Source organism: Marmota flaviventris, chromosome 14 (genome assembly GCF_047511675.1).
Source record: "Marmota flaviventris isolate mMarFla1 chromosome 14, mMarFla1.hap1, whole genome shotgun sequence".
Lineage (NCBI taxonomy): Eukaryota > Metazoa > Chordata > Mammalia > Rodentia > Sciuridae > Marmota > Marmota flaviventris.
In genome coordinates, this window is record NC_092511.1 from 18,561,532 (window position 1) to 18,579,070 (window position 17,539).

General features: G+C 34.7%; 1 protein-coding gene and 1 pseudogene across 8 annotated transcripts in view; both read left to right on the forward strand.

Annotated features, from left to right (window-relative positions):
- The window catches only part of Ncoa1 (nuclear receptor coactivator 1), a 246,410-nt gene that overhangs the window by 199,185 nt on the left and 29,686 nt on the right, over positions 1 to 17,539 (forward strand). For all 8 annotated transcript variants that reach the window (XM_071601387.1, XM_027933430.2, XM_071601388.1 and 5 more), the window contains 3 exons: positions 7,845 to 7,962; positions 9,525 to 9,693; positions 11,751 to 12,065. In XM_071601387.1, the coding sequence (XP_071457488.1) occupies positions 7,845 to 7,962; positions 9,525 to 9,693; positions 11,751 to 12,065 (602 nt within the window). The remainder of the gene's footprint in view (positions 1 to 7,844; positions 7,963 to 9,524; positions 9,694 to 11,750; positions 12,066 to 17,539) is intronic.
- On the forward strand, positions 12,402 to 13,108 carry LOC114091143 (mitochondrial import receptor subunit TOM6 homolog pseudogene; annotated as a pseudogene).

Consider the following 17,539-nt stretch of genomic DNA (forward strand, 5'->3'; position numbering starts at 1 on the left):
CTTAAAAAAGAGCTACTTGAAATATTCAGTGAACTTAACAGGGTCACAAGATGTATACTCAACTTAAAAAAAAGTCATCTGTCTTCTGTGTACCAGCTGCATATAGTTGGATAATGATATAGAAAAAAAACAATTTACAAAAAAAAAAATTAAGGCATGAATTTTAGAAAGAATAATATATGCAACACTCTACACTGAAAAATTATAGGGTTGAAAGTGGATAAGTAAATGCGGAGAGAGATTATATTCATGAATTAAGATTCAATATTGCTGTCAGTTATTCCAAAATTGACTCATATAGTTTTAATGTAATACCAATAAAAATATCAGTATGCATTTTAGTAGAAACTGATAGGCTTTTTCTAAATTTTATGTGGGAATGCAGAGGTCTTGGAATAGCTAAGACCACTTAAAAAACAAGCAAACAAAAACTTGGGAGTATTTATATTACTTATAAGTATAGTCTGTAAGACAGAGGGTTGTGAAATAAGAATAATATCAAGGGGGTAAGTGTGGGAGATCAAAGGCCTTGTCTATCATGATGGGAAGTCAGTCCATCTAAATGGAGCTATCAAAAAGTAGTAACACAGGCTGGGTTGTGGCTCAGTGGTAGAGCCCTTGTCTAGCATGTGCGAGGCACTGGGTTTGATTCTCAGTACCACATATAAATAAGTAAATAAAATAAAGATCCACGAACAACTAATAAAAATATTTTTTTTAATGTAGAGGCATTTGCAGGTTTAGAAATAAGTAAGCAAATACCAAAGAAAACAGGCACAAGTTGTGAGTGGTTGCCTCAGTTGAGAGGTTGGTAAGTAAGGGATCGAAAGGTGTAAGGCAGAAGACTGGTTTTATTTGTTATGGGCCTTTTGGTTCTGACTTTTAACATCATATATGTGTGTTAATTTGATTTTTTAAAAAGTTAATAAAAATAGAAAGTGTCTGTTGGCTCTGCAGGCCGAAGAGGTGTTTTTTTCTTAATAGCCTTTATTGAAGCAAATGGTCCTTTTCTCGTGTGAAATTTCCCTCTCGAATAGAGCTCCATATATAAAAGCTGTAAGTAGGCTAGAATCTATTATACTTTATGCTGATAAGTATGTAAAACCTAAAAGCATAGAGGGGAAGATATTGAGGTAGGTGAAGGGGAAGACAACAGATGCAGATAGGTAGTCAACAATGTTTAGCTATAGACTGGAAAGAAAAAAGTAATTCAAAAGGCATAAGGCTAAGGAAGGAAGTTAGGTGCAAGAAAGGATAAAAGAATTAAGTATTGGAGAAAGAAAAAGGAAGACAAGGACAAAAAATATGCTAGCATATAAAGGAGAGAGGAAGAATCACTTCTAACACTGTTCACCTCTGACCCCCAAACTGTGTGCATCACTACCTGTTACTGGAACCAGGGTCTAGTATCAGTTGGCCCAGGTCTTGACTTTGTGTCACCCAGGAAAATCAAACACTTTCTTTACTTTAGTCTTCAGTCAGAAGTGGGACTATGCCAAGTGCAAATGTCCTGCAAGATTAACCACCATCATACTTCAAAATATGAGCTACACCAGTTAAAACTCCCGACTTTATCCACCATAGTACCTGTCTTACCTCTATTACATTTCCTTTCCTTCCCATTTTGTGCTGTATTTTGAGAGAAACTCTGGGCCGTTTCCCAGATCAAAACTGAATCTTTAACTCTATCAGTTCTGCTCTTCAGTCCATCTGTTCGAGTTCTTTTAACCATGCTCTCATGTTTTTACTGTCTAGAAATTCTTTTTCTTAGGAATTATTACTTTTATGAGTGGAATAGACTTTTTAATCTGTGTAATGATATTTATTTTATTTACTAAGGTTCATCCATTTTCTGTATCATTCCTTTCTTCTTCATTTTCTTTCTATATTAAATTTGCTGTATGTTTCCTGCTATTGACTTTTCTTGAATGTGTATTGAATTTTGATGTCTCTCCATATATACTGAAAAACACTTAGAATGAAAAAATGCTGGTAGCTAGCACATTTCTTTAGCTAAACTGAGAAATCCTTGTCTCCTGGCAGTAAATATAAGTTCTGATTAGAGAAGCCCATTTCTCTGTCGTTGAAAGGGAATAGGGCTTTGGTGTTAGGGAAATCCCTTGGGGCAGCCCTAGCATCCACTTTGGGAGATTTCCTGGGCAGAACTCCCACCCAAAGTCACAAATACACCAGTTAAATCCCATGGGCAGACACCAGAGTCAGCTGCTCTCTGAGCAGAGTCCTGATGGCAGCTCTTTTGTTGCCCTTTAATTATCCCAGCAATCACCCATGGCCTATTCCTTAACTCACTTGAATGACACTGAGTTTGGAATTATTATGGTACTTTTCTGGAAAAACCTATCCTGGAAAATCCTCTTTTTACTGTTTTATAGTTCAGTTGAAGTATTCCCCAGAGTTTGTTTCTAGCTGGGCTTTATTTTTCAGAAATTCTTCACTATTCTAGTCTACTGCCATGATATTTCTTTTGCCTTTCTTTTAGCTGTGGATTTTTTCCCTCTTTTTCTTTTGTTTATTTCAATGATATTTTTGGAAGAAAAGATATAGGTAATAATTCTGTACATATGAGAAAACTATGATTCAGAGAATGAAAAGGAAAAAACACACACACACACAGACAAAAGCTTGCTCAGAGTTACACAATTAATATGTGTAGACAAGGATTTAAATCTCAGTCTTCCTGAGATTTATATGTGCATATACATGCTCCTGTGGTGTGACCAAGTGGTTTAAACAGTTTGCACATATAAATCCCAGGCAGATTGAGGTATAAGAGCACAGCCAACACAGTATTGGTTTTTCAGCCTAGACATCTTATAAGAGAGTATTGTTGATCAAAATGTGTACAGCTTGCCTCCTTGGCAGTACCTTCAAAACCATGGCACTGTTCTTTTGACTGTCTCCAAGTTCTTGTTCTTTGAGGGTGGATTTGATTTTTGAAAATTTCTAGTTATTTAGAACCAAATTTGTTGATCAAAAAAGAGTAATAATGTTTTTTTTAATCAAAACTAAAATTAAACTTGTGAGATTTATTTTCTTGAAGGACTTGTGGACTAGTTAAGATCATTCCTGAAGATTCTAAAAATATTTGAGGATTAACATCACTAAAGCAAGTGAAAAACCTCCTCAGTTGGTATTTTATGTTGTTTGAACACACACATTCTGGGATGATTATTTTTTTAAATCCTATTAATATGAAGTATATTAAAAAATTTGTATAGTTATGGCTGGGGATATAGCTCAGTTGGTAGAGTGCTTACCTCTCATGCACAATGCTCTGGGTTCAATCCCCAGCACCACAAAAAAAGGAAAAAAAATCATGTAACTGTAAAGATAATGAGTTTCACATATAACATTTTTAGGTTTTGAGGTTACATTGTGTGTGTGTGTGTGTGTGTGTGTGTGTGTGTGTTAAGTAATTAAGATACAGGCTTCTGGAGCTGGGGCCATAGCTCAGTGATAGAATGCCTGCCTCGCATGTGTGAGGCACTGGGTTCAATCCTCAGCACCACATAAAAATAAATAAATAAAGATATTGTGTCCATCTACAAAATAATAATAATAATAATAATTTTTAAAAGATACAGTCTTCTGCATTCAAAACAACACCAAAGAAATGTGTAATGAAAAGTCTCTTCATGGGGCTGGGGGTGTGGCTCAAGCTGCGGTGCGCTCGCCTGGCATGCGCAGGGCGCTGGGTTCGATCCTCAGCACCACATAGGAATGGAGTGAAGATGTTGTGTCCACTGAAAACTAAAAAATAAATAAATAAATAAAGATTGAAAGATTCTCTCTCTCTCAAAAAAAAAAAGTCTCTTCATGAACTTTGGATGGTGTAGAGGGGAGAATAGGGCTGTGGGGATGGGAAGGACAGTAGAATGAGACAGTATTACCCTATATACATGTATGATTACATTACTGGTGTGACTCTGCACCATGCACAGCAAGAGGAAGGAGAAGTTGTGTTCCATTTGTGTACAATGTCAAAATGCATTCTACTGTCATGTATAACTAACTAGAGCAAATTTAAAACTTAAAAAAAATAAATTAAAAGTCTCTTCATTCGAAGAGCTATATTATGTTTTCTCTGTAAAAGAAATGTATAACATGCACAGACTTCCCTTTTTTATACCGATAGTGTCATACTATACATTCAGTGTTCTGTATCTTAGACTCCTTCACTTGGCTACCATTGTATACCAGCATGAAAAGAAGTTCTTTATTCTTTTTATAGCTTGTCCTTATTTCCTATACCAGAAGGTAACTTAACTTTACTTAACTAGTTGCCTAATGATAAGCACCTTTTGCTTATCATTAAGGATATAATGAGTTACCTTATAGAGATAATTTACCACTCCTGAGTATATATCTCAAAATGAAGTTCTTAATAGAATATCTGAGTCAAAGATAGATAGATACATACATATATACATACATACATACATTTATACATATATATACATACTCCCCAGTGGCCCTTCTCAGATTATATTAACTGGTAGTTAATATTTCTATTTCCATATATCCTTCTCAGTACTTCAAATTGTGCATTTTCTCAAATTTATCAGTTGATATGTTTTTTCCCAAGTATCTCAGGGTAGTTTTAAATGATATTTCTTTTATTATGAATTAAGTTGTTTTATGTGGCTTCTTTGACATTTATCAATTGTGTTCTTGGGTTTTTATCTTACCGATTTAGAGAATTTTTTATTAGAGACTCTTTGTCTACATGCTATTTTTAAAAAATAAAACACTGTAAGTACTGTGCACACATAATTGCCAAATGTAGCACAAAACTGAGCCAGAAACTTCCTTTTCAACAGCTGAAGAAAATTAACTTCGAACATGAAAAATCAATAGATAACTGCATCGACCGAGGCATAGAATGTACAAAAGCCACCCTCCTGGTTAAAGACAATGCCATCTACTTGGTGTACAGAAAATTTTTAAACTATTTGATAAAATAATTTTTTCTGGGTTCAGTATGGCTAATGGGGATATAAAAATTTCCTTTTAGCCAGATTTTAAATTGAGAAAATATAATGTTGAGCATTTTATGATAACAGATAATATCAGGTGTGCATGCTACTCTAGCCCCATACTGGGGAGGCTGAGGCAATTGAGTACAGCCTGGGAACATAAGTGAGACCTCAACTCAAAAAATAATAATAGCAACAACGAATGTTAATTACCCAATCAAAGATCCCTAAGGGCTTCTTTTCTACCCCTATTTCAGCTGCCTCTCTTGCAAAAATTACTGGCCTTTTCTTTACATGTATACATACTTATTCATATTTGTAGTAGAAACACAATCATGACCCAAACTAGGAGATGTATTCCAAGGACAAAGAGAGAACTTGTGTATTTCCTCATTAATGCCATCAAACCCTCAAATTTTTTATAGAAGGCATTTTCTAAAGGAAGTCCAAAAGTTTGAAATTAGTGCAAGAATAAAACCCAACTTCTTTTAAACAGCCTATGCAAAAACAAAAACAAAACTTTTAATTGAATCAAAGCTTAATTGGTTTGGTTTGTTTGTTTGGTTGTTTTTAGTTTTTTTGTTTTTGATTATTTGTTTGCCTACTACACATCAAATTTAGCATATTAATCCTGTTTTGGAAATATTTTATCTAAGTTCGTAATATTTCCCATCAAGACTTGTAAATGCCCTGTTATAACAGTGGGATCTATTGTTTTATATGTGTGCATGCACTTAATATAAGTTAGATTTCTTAAGGAGATTAGGAAGATTGAGGAGTTAATATGTGGATCAGAGCAATGGGACAACTTTAGATAACCTCTGACCAGTTTCCTAATTAAGATAATGATAGGAATTAAGTGATTTAATTTCCATCACCATGGTCATTGTTTTAGTTTGATTATTTTTGTTTGTTGTATTTTTCAGCATCCTTACAGAATTCGATTTCTCTATTATTTGTTATCATAGAAATCAGTTTAATTGAAAGCCATAATTATGTTCATTTAAAAGTGAATGTAGGACTGGGGTTGTAGCTCAGTGGTGGGGTGCTTGCCTAGCACATGTGAGGCCCTGGGTTTGATCCTCAGCACCATATAAAGATAAATAAAGAAGAGGCTGGGGCTATGGCTCAGAGGTAGCGCACTTGCCTGGCATGTGTGAGGCCCTGGGTTTGATTCTGAGCACCACATATAAATAAATAAAATAAAGACCTATCAACAATTAAAAAAATTTTTTTTGAAGATAAATAAAATAAAAGTATTGTGTCCGTCTACAACTAAAAAAAAAATAAAGTGAATGTGTTTGTAGGGATTTTTATTTATACTAAATATTACGTGTATTTCACATAAAAGTGAGTCTAATGTGTTTTGCATAATTTTTTCAGATATCCTTAAATCTACTTATTTCTTATTCACTAGAATGAAAAATTCTATATAACTCTTCTCTTGAAACTCTAAGCTAGACTGGAGGTGTAACTCAGCAATACAGTACTTGCCAATCTTGCATTCAGCTCTGGGTTGGATCCCTAGCACCTCAATGACAATAACAAACTCAAAACCCTTTTAGCTTAAAAATTGCATTATTTACCTAGGACTGCTATAAAGAAATACATAGATTGGGGACTTAAACAACAGAAGTTTATATTCTTGCAATTCTGGAGGCTAGAAGTTGTAACGGGTTTGTTTTCTTCTGAAGCCTCTCTTTGGCCTGGAGATGACTGCTTTCTCTCTAGGCTGTGTTCTAATCTTCTTATAAAGAGTCTAGTCATGGATTGGGCTGTAATGATCCATTTAAAATGAATTGCTTCTTTAAAGACCCTGTCTCCAAATAGTCATATCTTGAGCTACAAGATATTAGGATTTCCACATATGAATTTGGAGGGACATGGTTTCACCCATAACAATGACCAGTTAACATAGATTCATTTTGGAAATTATAAATAACTGTTGTAAAAAGAAAAATAATCCTTACTCCTATTGCCTGAAATGAACCAAGGAGAAATATAGAAAGAGCTTCCCAGAATTTTTTCTATTAACATATATGAAGTAGTTTATAAAGATAGATTCATCCTGAACAAATTGTCTTAGAATATGCTTTTTCTTTTTTCTTTAACATATATTATCAATAGGTATACCATAATTCATTAATCAGTCTCTAAATTTCTAAATTCAGGTTATGATTTTTTCCACTATTAATAGTTAAGAGGTAATCATAAATTTTTCCAAAAATTTCTAAAGAAAAAAATTCCTAAAATGTGTACACTGTTTTCTTCAGTTACAAAACATAGTCCAACCTTTCTTCATGTGAGTATCATTATAAGCCTGAGTTATTATACCATAATTATACAGCTGTCTTCTTAGGGTAACAATTAGAGCCTTGTTCATTTGCTGAATAGCCTTAAACTGCCATACTCTTTAGTTTCTATTTCTACCTTTTATTGACTGCATTTTATCTTTTGCTCATAGTTCTCATTTCATGGTGATGACACTCTCTCTACATACAGTGTAGTGTAATATGCAATAGATTGAAAAAGTAGTTAAATGAAATTATTTACTTTTAAATTTACTTTTAAAATAAATAATTTCTGACAAAGTTCTTGATTCTCCTATGGTAATATCAACCTATGTACAAACTCAATTCTATATTTTCTTTTACTGAGAAATATTTTCTCACTTTCTCATTTACTTTTATATATAGCTACATTTTGGATAATTTATGTTTCTGAGTAAGTAACCTGTCATTGAAGTAATATTTTATAGGGGAAAAATCTCACAATTACACAATTTATTTTGAAAATATTGTCATTTTTATCTTTTATTGTGACAATGACCTTTTCTTCTTCAATCAGGATTGCCTGAACTGGAATTGGAAGCAATTGATAACCAGTTTGGACAACCAGGAACAGGTGACCAGATTCCATGGGCAAATAATGCTGTGACAGCTATTAATCAGAATAAAGCAGAAGAGTAAGTAATATATTTTATATTTTATAAAGTATCAAATACCAACCTCTAAGCCAAGAACTACTATTCCCAAATTGAATTCTAGTTTACATTGTATTTTGTGAGTTATACATTGATATAAATGTTTAAGGGAGAAAAGAGAGGGTGAGGGAATACAGAATCAAGCAGATAAATTTACTACATGACAGAAGGGTAGTGTACATTGTAATCACCAAGAGATGGACATGGTATACAACTGTTGTTTTGTATTTCCTCTATACTCCTTTGTTTTGATTACTGTAATATTCTTGGGACCTGTGGATGAATTGGCCTCAGCACAACAATTATATTGCCCTTAAGCTTTTAGTCATGTAATTATTTTGTCTAAAATTTCTCATTGTTTGAAGGCATAAGGAAGGAAAGTACTTTCTACGTCTATTTAGTACTCTGATTAGAATTTAATTTCTTAATCCACATAAGCAGCTGTATTCCTTAGCACAGAGTATGTCTCATACATGGCAACCAAAAGGAGACTAAATAGCATTGAGTGTGGTTTAGAACTTTAACTTGGACTGGGTTCCCATTATGAACTGATACACTGGCTTTTCTTTTTCCTTTAACATATATTATCAAAGTGTCATCACTTTCCCACAGAAAGAGTTCTTATATTATTGTATTAGTGTAATTAGAATTAGTGTTATTTTCTATATTTTTCTAAGTTTTATTTTTTCTATATTTCTACATATATTAATTTTCTGTATGTTTCTAAGTTGATATCACTTTGGATTAGATACATATTTTCTACAAATCAACAATTTGTTTTGTTGCTTCATGCCTACCATGTTTCATTTTTCTAGTTTGATTTCTTTCATATATGTTAATTGTGTCATGCTGTCAATAGGATTTGATCATCTTTTGGGGAAGGGAAACCAGGGATTAAATTCAGGGGCACTTAATCATTGAGCCACATCCTCAGCCCTATTTTGTATCTTATTTAGAGACAGGGTCACACGGAGTTGCTTAGTTTCTCGCTTTTGCTGAGGCTGGCTTTGAACTCACGATCCTCCTGCCTTAGCCTCCCAAGCCACTGGGATTATAGGAATGCACCACCGTGCCTGGCATGATTTGATCATATTTGAAAGTAAAATAATATTTGTTTTGATTATACTTCAGTTATCAATAATTGATGATATAGAATAAGTAAATGAATCTGAGTATAGGCCAAATGATTTTTCTGACTTTTTATCTTATTTTTATTTTTTTACTTTTATTGAAAATTATTTTCCCTTAATTATGTTTGTTCCCTTTTTCAGGTTATTTCCGTAAGCTAATATGAAGAATATAGAAACAAAGTTTGATGATTGACAAAAGAATGAAATGTATTCAAGCTGTATATACTGATGTTCTTTTAATTTCTGTACATTAAGCATGGAACATTTTATTGCATTAGAATTTATTGCCAAGCATTTCAACAGAAAATTTTCTAGAACCAGATTTGTACCTATATGTGTGTATTTGCATTCATAATATTGAATAATTTTTTGCTGTTTCATTTTGAAACTTTCTTAAATCTTTTGATTCTGCAGCCAGTGTATCAGTTCACAATTAGATGAGCTTCTCTGTCCACCAACAACAGTAGAAGGAAGAAATGATGAGAAGGCTCTTCTGGAACAACTGGTGTCCTTCCTCAGTGGCAAAGATGAAACTGAGCTTGCTGAACTAGACAGAGCACTGGGAATTGACAAACTTGTTCAGGTATATATTACAGTTGGCATTAATTAAACAGTGCAACCCTGAGAAACCAGAAAGTGACTTTTTATTGTTGTTGTTCTGAGCATTGAACTCAGGGCCTCATGCATACTAGGTAAGCACTCTCCCACTGAGCCACATCCCTAGAAAGTGATTTTTAAGCAAGATTTTTCAGTATCATCCCCACCCTGCTTTAGCTGTTTTATAATTTACCCCTTATTGAATTTATCAAAATACCTAATAAAGGATTTGAGGATTCAGCTCAAGGATTTTAACACTTGCCTAGCATGTTCAAGGCCCTGAGTTCAGTCCTGGGCCCTGAAAAAACACACACACACACACAATAACTAATGGGCTTTTTAAACAAAAAAAGTACCATGATCATTAGAATTAGAATGCCTTAGTTTTTCACTATGGATCAGAATCTTACAAGCTCTAGCTAGAATAGATTCCAGATTTATATCATCACTTCTTGTTTTAGAACTAAATTTATCCTTCTTCATGCTTTTTTTTCAAGATCATTTTTATTGGTGCATTATAATTGTACCTTATAGTGGGCTTAATTGTTATATATTCTATTCGTACATGCACATAACATAATTTGGTTAATTTCATTGTCCAGTGCTTCCATTTTTCCTCCCCTCCCAGCCCCATTGGCCCCTTTCTTGTGATCTTTCCCCCTCCCAAACCCATTTTTTTCTTTTCTTCTCTCTTCTTTCTTTTTTTTTTTTTTTTTCTTTGTGTCTCTCTAGCTTGCACAGAGGAGAGAACGCATATGACCCTTGATTTTCTAAGTCTGGCTTCCTTCACTTAACATAATGCTTTTAAGTTCCAACTATTTTCCTGTAAATGACCCAATTTTGTTCTTTTTTATGGACCAGTGTTTTGTGTATGTATGTATGTGAATATATATATATATAATGTGCCACATTTTCTTTATCCATTCACCTATTGATCAACACATAGGCTGGTTCCATGATTTGGCTATTGGGAATTGTGGTCTTCAACCTATATATGTTCCATGATATTTCAACATCCTATTTAGCATTTTTCATGTTGTAAGGTTATAAAATGAATTTAGTGCATTTTTTCTTTACTGGTACTGGGGATTGAACTGAGGGCCTTGCTTATGCAAGGCAAGCACTGACCTATATTCCCAGCCCTTTTTAAATTTTATTTTGACACAAGGTCTTACTAAGTTTCCCAGCTGGCCTTGAATTTGTGATCCTCCTGCCTCAGATTCCCACGAAGCTGGGATTAAAAATTTTATGGTATGTGGCCATGCCCAGCTTATGACCAGCATTTTTTCAATGGAAATGAGTGTAAAATACAGTGTCAGAATGCATAGCCCATAAAAAGGGCAAGGTATGTTTCATGAAATACACACACACACACACACACACACACACACATGCTCTCCCTGTCTGTTTCTGTCTCTCTTTCATTCTCTGCCACACACACACACCAGATCACAATTTAAATTACATTTTTTGCAGTGGGTACAGTTATAACATTTGAAAGCTGAAACTCTATGGTCTTATATTACTTTTAGCTATGGATTTTTTTCAAATAAGGTAAAGATTGGATTCTATTTGAGAGAAAAATGCCTGAACATATATAAAAGAGTCATCTCTGATTTCAAGCCCCACTTCTAAACTTAGGTGGTTAGCTTTAATCAAATTGTTTGCCCTTTAAAGACTCTGATTTAAAGACTCTGATTTTTATGTTAACTTATTAAATGTAAAGTTCATTGCTTCTTCGAATTTTCATTGAAGTTCTTTTCAATGTGACTTTACTTCATTGATTTAGGTCCTTTATTTTAATCATATTTTCATCTCTGCTGATATTTAAAGCATCTTAATTTATCCGTTATTTCCTTTCAAAAGCAACTTTCACAAATGATTTCTTTAGGTGACAAACTTTTAGAGAGCAGGAATTCAGAATGAATATATTATGATGACACTTTCTAGAGATAACGTGCACAGATCCAAAATTATATAGCAACACATGTCATTTATTGGCAGAAATGTATTCGCAAAGTGTTCTGCCTTCTTTCTTGACAGGGCGGTGGATTAGATGTATTATCAGAGAGATTTCCACCACAGCAAGCAACACCACCTCTAATGATGGAAGAAAGACCCAACCTCTATTCACAGCCTTACTCTTCTCCTTCTCCTACTGCCAATCTCCCTAGCCCATTCCAAGGCATGGTCAGGCAGAAACCTTCACTGGGGACTATGCCTGTTCAAGTAACACCTCCCAGAGGTGCTTTTTCACCTGGCATGGGTATGCAGCCCAGGCAAACTCTAAACAGACCTCCAGCTGCACCTAACCAACTTAGACTTCAACTACAACAGCGGTTACAGGGACAGCAGCAGGTGAGTGCTCTCCTACAACAGTTTATACTTTTCAAAGGTTTGTGCCAAATATTCTTGTAATAAGAGAGCCCTATTGCTACAACAAAGGTGTGAAGTCTATTCCCAGACTTCCATGAAAGACTCAAAGAACCAAACTTGGTCTACTAAGATGAAAGACCCTTTTATTTGGTTAAAAATGACTGACTCATAGCAAAGCACTTTGAGTCCTACAACTTAAAAGCAATCTAATTTTTGTTTTCTGAGATACAAATTATTTAGATTGGACATCATGCAATTACTAAATTAATAAAGAGAAACATCTTAATATACAAAATAGAACAACCAGAGATTCTACTTATGATTGTTGGAACTGAAAATAAGGTTTGTTTATGTTATTTGAAATTGGTGAGATGGATGTCTAATGATATTATTATAAAAGAAGAATGGAGAAAGGATACAAGTTTGGGAGTCTGGAAGTTGTAATGGTTTAATCTCTCTCATGGCAGAAAGCGAGTATATATAGTGGCATAAATATTTAAGATTGCATACACAGCAGACATGTGGATAATTATCAGGGACCACAGAAAAAAATGCATTTGTGGGAAGTGGGGCTGTGAATTGTTGCTTTCTTGTTATCAGTCCTTCTCTATTCTTTTTAACCACATGGGTGTGTTGCTTTGGGTTTGTAGAAAAGTGTTTAAAGAAATTCTCTGGAGCCTTCCTAATTTAGGAAGCAAGAGAAATAAGGAATAAATTATATCAGAGAGGCATTATGATATAATGGTTATAAGAGTTAGCTCTAGGCATCCTGTAAGACTCTGCAGAGTTCACAGGTATTAATAGCTTCCAGCGGAGTCACCACGAGCATTGCCAGCTCAGCAAATGAAGCCCCCCAATTCCTTGGCAAGGTAGGAGACTGGTTCTGGGGACTCTACCACTTTGCCACTGATAGGAATGATTTCCAGAGGATCTTGATCCTCAGTTTGGGTCTCTTTGCTGCTGGTTTTTGGCTAACCAGGAACTTGAGTGACAATGACCTAATGACACTTCAACCAAGGGTCTAGCCAAGTAGACAAATGAAATTCTTGTGCTATATCTCAAAAGTGAGACATGCTGCCAATGCATGAGTATTTATTAGGGTGCATACTTAGATGGAATATGTATGATCCAAAGAGGGCTGAGCTTCTCTCACAGCTGGGAAATATTCAGCATGATTGTGTTCCTCCATTAGGCTACCTGATCTGGTATGTGTTTCAGCATACATCAACATCTCAGGTGGTCAGTGGGTGGTCAAAGGTTTGTGGTCCAATCAAACATTTGCCCCTAGATTTACAAGGTTGATGGTCTCTTTCTACCAAGGCCTTTTTTCTGTTTCAGTGCATTCCAAAAAAGACTTATAAGAAGCTGGAAAGTTATAAAATAATTTATGGGCTCTTTAGTGCATCCTTACATTTCGGTTCTTTTTTGTCCCCCAGGCTCTTTTGTGTCCAGCTCAGGAATTATTTATGAGTTGTTTGTTCTATATTTTAACAGAGATTTTTTTTCCTTTTTTTCTAACTCAGTATCTCATAAAATTGTTGTCAGAATTAAATGAGTTAATAAGGAGCTTAGAAAAGCTCCTGCCTTATACTTCAACATTAATAAATGTCACCTATTATTATTTGTAAAAAAAAAAAAAAATATTGTGCTATACCCAAACCTTCTAAAAACATCCTATAATTTGTGACCACCACAAGATGTGCCTTGATGGTAGCTGAAGTTTGATTGCCTGGCTGAATTCCATTCTGTGCTCAGCATTCAGCCTCTGCCAAAGTGTTGCCTCTGTTCTGTAAAGTTCTGTACATAGCTGAGTGTGGCAACACTCACCTGTAATCCCAGTGACTTGGGAGGCCAAGATAGAAGGATCACAAGTTCAAGCCAGCCTCAGAAAATTAGCAAGACCCTAAGCAACTTAGTGAGACCCTGTCTTAAAATAAAAAGGACTGGAGATGTAGCTCAGTGGTTAAGTGCCTCCAGGGATCAATCCCTGGTACCCATTCCTACCCACCCACACCGTACCTCCTTCCCCCCGAAAAAAATTCTGCACCTAGTTCCTAGGTTTAGGTAGGGGTGATATTTGCTCTTGTCCCAAGGAATAATAATGATGTCCAAAGGAATAAATATTTAACAAATATTTGAAATAAAAACCACATACACCAAAAAAAAAGTCTGATTTTTCTTGAAATCTCTGATTTCAAGCCCTAGTTCTAAACTTAAGTGGTCAGCTTTAATCAAATTGTTTGCCCTTTTAAAGACTCTGATTCCTTGTCTATAAAAACAGTCTAATAAATAATTTCTTTACCTCATAGGTAGTTATATGGGTTAAATGGAGTAAAGAATGTAAATGTGCCCACTCCACCTAAAGAGAGGAAAATGGTGGAAGAGAATAAGAGAAAGGGAGATACAAGACGGGAACATTCCTAAATGATAGAATAACAAAGAAATAATTTTCAAAATGCTGGGTGCTCAAAGAAGAATTAAGGGAAGAAAGAAAAGAGATGGAGTCATAATATGATTTGAGGAATTAGTTGAAGATACACCACTTCTTGTTACAGCTTGCAATTTATTTTTTTTAATATATATTATTTTTTTTAGTTGTAGGTGGGCACACAATATCTCTATTTCATTTTTACGTGGTGCTTAGGATCGAACCCAGTGCCTCACACATGCTAGACAAGCACTTTACCACTGAGCCACAGCCACAGCCACAGCCCGCAATTCATTTTTTTGATAGAGAACACAAGAATAAAATACCTTCTCCATATTTAATTTTTTTGCCAAATATATTTAGGAGGGTCATGCTAGATACCATGAGGAATACAAAAAGTAAAAGATACAAGCAACTGTAGGGTACTCGAAAACATACCTACTGAAAAAGTCAGATCATACTGCAAGCAGTTTGTGATTAAGTGCTAAAGTTAAAAGGTAGAGGAACGTGTAGGTATGCTGATTTCCTCATTTTACAGCTGAAGTCCTGTATATTACTGATTAAAGTTTAAGGTTCAACAAGGAAGCCAGGCCGAAGATTAAGGTCAGATTCATGAATGAATAAAATGATGATTTATATTCAGTTAAGAGGGAAAAGATTGTTTTGCTTCCATTCATTTGTAAAGTAGCTGATCAGCAGATTGGCCTCCAAAGGACATACCTGAGATAAGGATGCCAAGAGATTGCTGCTGCTCTTTGCTTCCTTTAAATCTCCTGGAGGTTTGTCCAAAGTTTGATGGCCTTGGTGGCCCAAGAGAGTGAAGTATCCTCCAAGTTGAAGAAATACAGAATTTTTAGCTCATTTTGTTTAGTTCCCTAGAAATGTCTATACAAAAACAACTTAATACTGCCAAATAAGACAATAACTCTGCTGCCTAAGAAACCACATCATTTGGGCCTCCTCTTTGGGTTCTAGGCCTTAATTTCTTGCTCTTTTCAGCTCCACTTATACTATAGGTACTAGGGGTTTTGCATATCTATCCTCTTACAGGCTGACTGTAAATAGGTCTGATCAAGGCTTATCTGAGTCAGTATCTCAGTTAAGAGGCTTTTAGCAACAAATAAAGATAAAAGATAATTCAAAGTAGTGAAACAATAAAGAAAATATTCTGACTCAAATATTAAGACAATTCACAATAGAGGGAGTTCCAGGTATGTTGTCAGGGACCTAAGTTCTTTTTTTTAAATTTTTATTTATTTTTATTGTTTAATTTTCGGCGGACACAACATCTTTGTGTGTATGTGGTGCTGAGGATCGAACCCGGGCCGCACGCATACCAGGCGAGCGCGCTACCGCTTGAGCCACATCCCCAGCCCGACCTAAGTTCTTTTTATCCTTTTGCTCTATAATCCTTGGCATCTCATGGTTATAAATATCACATACAATCAAAATTATATCTACCAGGAGAAAACAGATTCTTCTTTCCTGTCTATAGTCTTTCAGAAGCATCTCTTTTTTTCAAAAGGCTCTCTTCCCAATCCACTTCACACCCCCACCCCCATAAAAAAGGAAAGGGATAAATAAAAGACTTCACATGCCTGGTAAACCAGAATTGAATCACATTACATACCCTTAACCAGCTGCTGGGAAGAACTGACTTAAGAGTATTCATGGATTGCCCCTTGCTTGAATCATGTGATGTAGATGATCATCTAATAAACAGAATCCTATTCTGTCATAGGGAAGAAAGGGAGGGTAACAGCTATGGGTCAGGAGTTATATAGTACCTGACAAAATCAATAAATTGCCAGGTTTAAATATATTATTTAAAGTTATATAGTTATAGTCATAGGTTTAAGTGATGAACTTAGATGGTCCATCTGCCCTTTCTCTTGCCATATTTTCAGTGGCTCATACCAGAGTAGACAAAATAAAAAGGGAGTAGTCATTTGGAAATATAGGTAGAAAAACTGAGAAACAATCAAAATTATATGTGAATAATGACTGCTGATATAGGAAAATCTAAGAGAATCTACAGGGAACTTAGAACAAATAGAGAAATTCAGCAAAGTGTTTAGATAAAAGAACAAGAAACGAAAATCAATGGCAATATTTTTTACTAGCTGCAACCAATTAGAAAATATAATTTTAAAATATAGTCACAATGTGTAAAACTTAGAAAATTATGAATCATAATTTAAAATTAAGATACAAATAAAAGATAATTATGAATTGGAAAACTATTATAGAGATGGCAGTCATTCCAAAATTAATCAGTAAACTCATTGGATCTCCTATAAAATCTCAGCATGGAATTTCACAAATAAGTGCTAAATTTATTTTAGAAGCATCAATACAATCTTGAAGAAGAGTGAAGGTAAACTTTCACTATCAGATATCAAGCAAGAGAAGTAAAACAATGTGGAACTGGCATAAGGATAGAAAGTTCTATGATTAGAACATATAGAGAGCCCAGAAGCACATCCAGACATAAAAAGACTCACTTAGGGGCAGAGGAGGTGGCAGTCAGTGGAAAGAGAGTACCTATGTAATAAATGCAAAAATGTGATAAATTAGGTCTTTATCATGTATGATACACAAAAATAAAGTCTAGGTGTTTTAATGACCTGAATGGGAATATAAGAGTATCTCTGTGGCCTCTTAAAAAAAGACATACAAGAAAAGGTTAATGGCTGCAATAAAATTTAAAATTTATAAGGCAAGACACCATAAACAAAGTTAAAGATAAACCACAGACTTAGAGAAGATATTTGAAACTCCACATAACTGATCAAAGAGTAGTATACAGAATATATCAGGTTCATAATGTGATGTTCATAATACACTTACCTTGTTGGATTGATGTCATCTCTTTACTTGCTGGTCATAGCCTCTCCTTCCTTTTCCTATACACAGGAGACTGTAAGCATCTCTTAGGTAAAAACTTAGCATTAGCATTAGTGCCTATTGATAAGCAAAGAGAAAAAAAAGGGCATTACTCACATCTAAAATACTTTGTTTTTTTTTT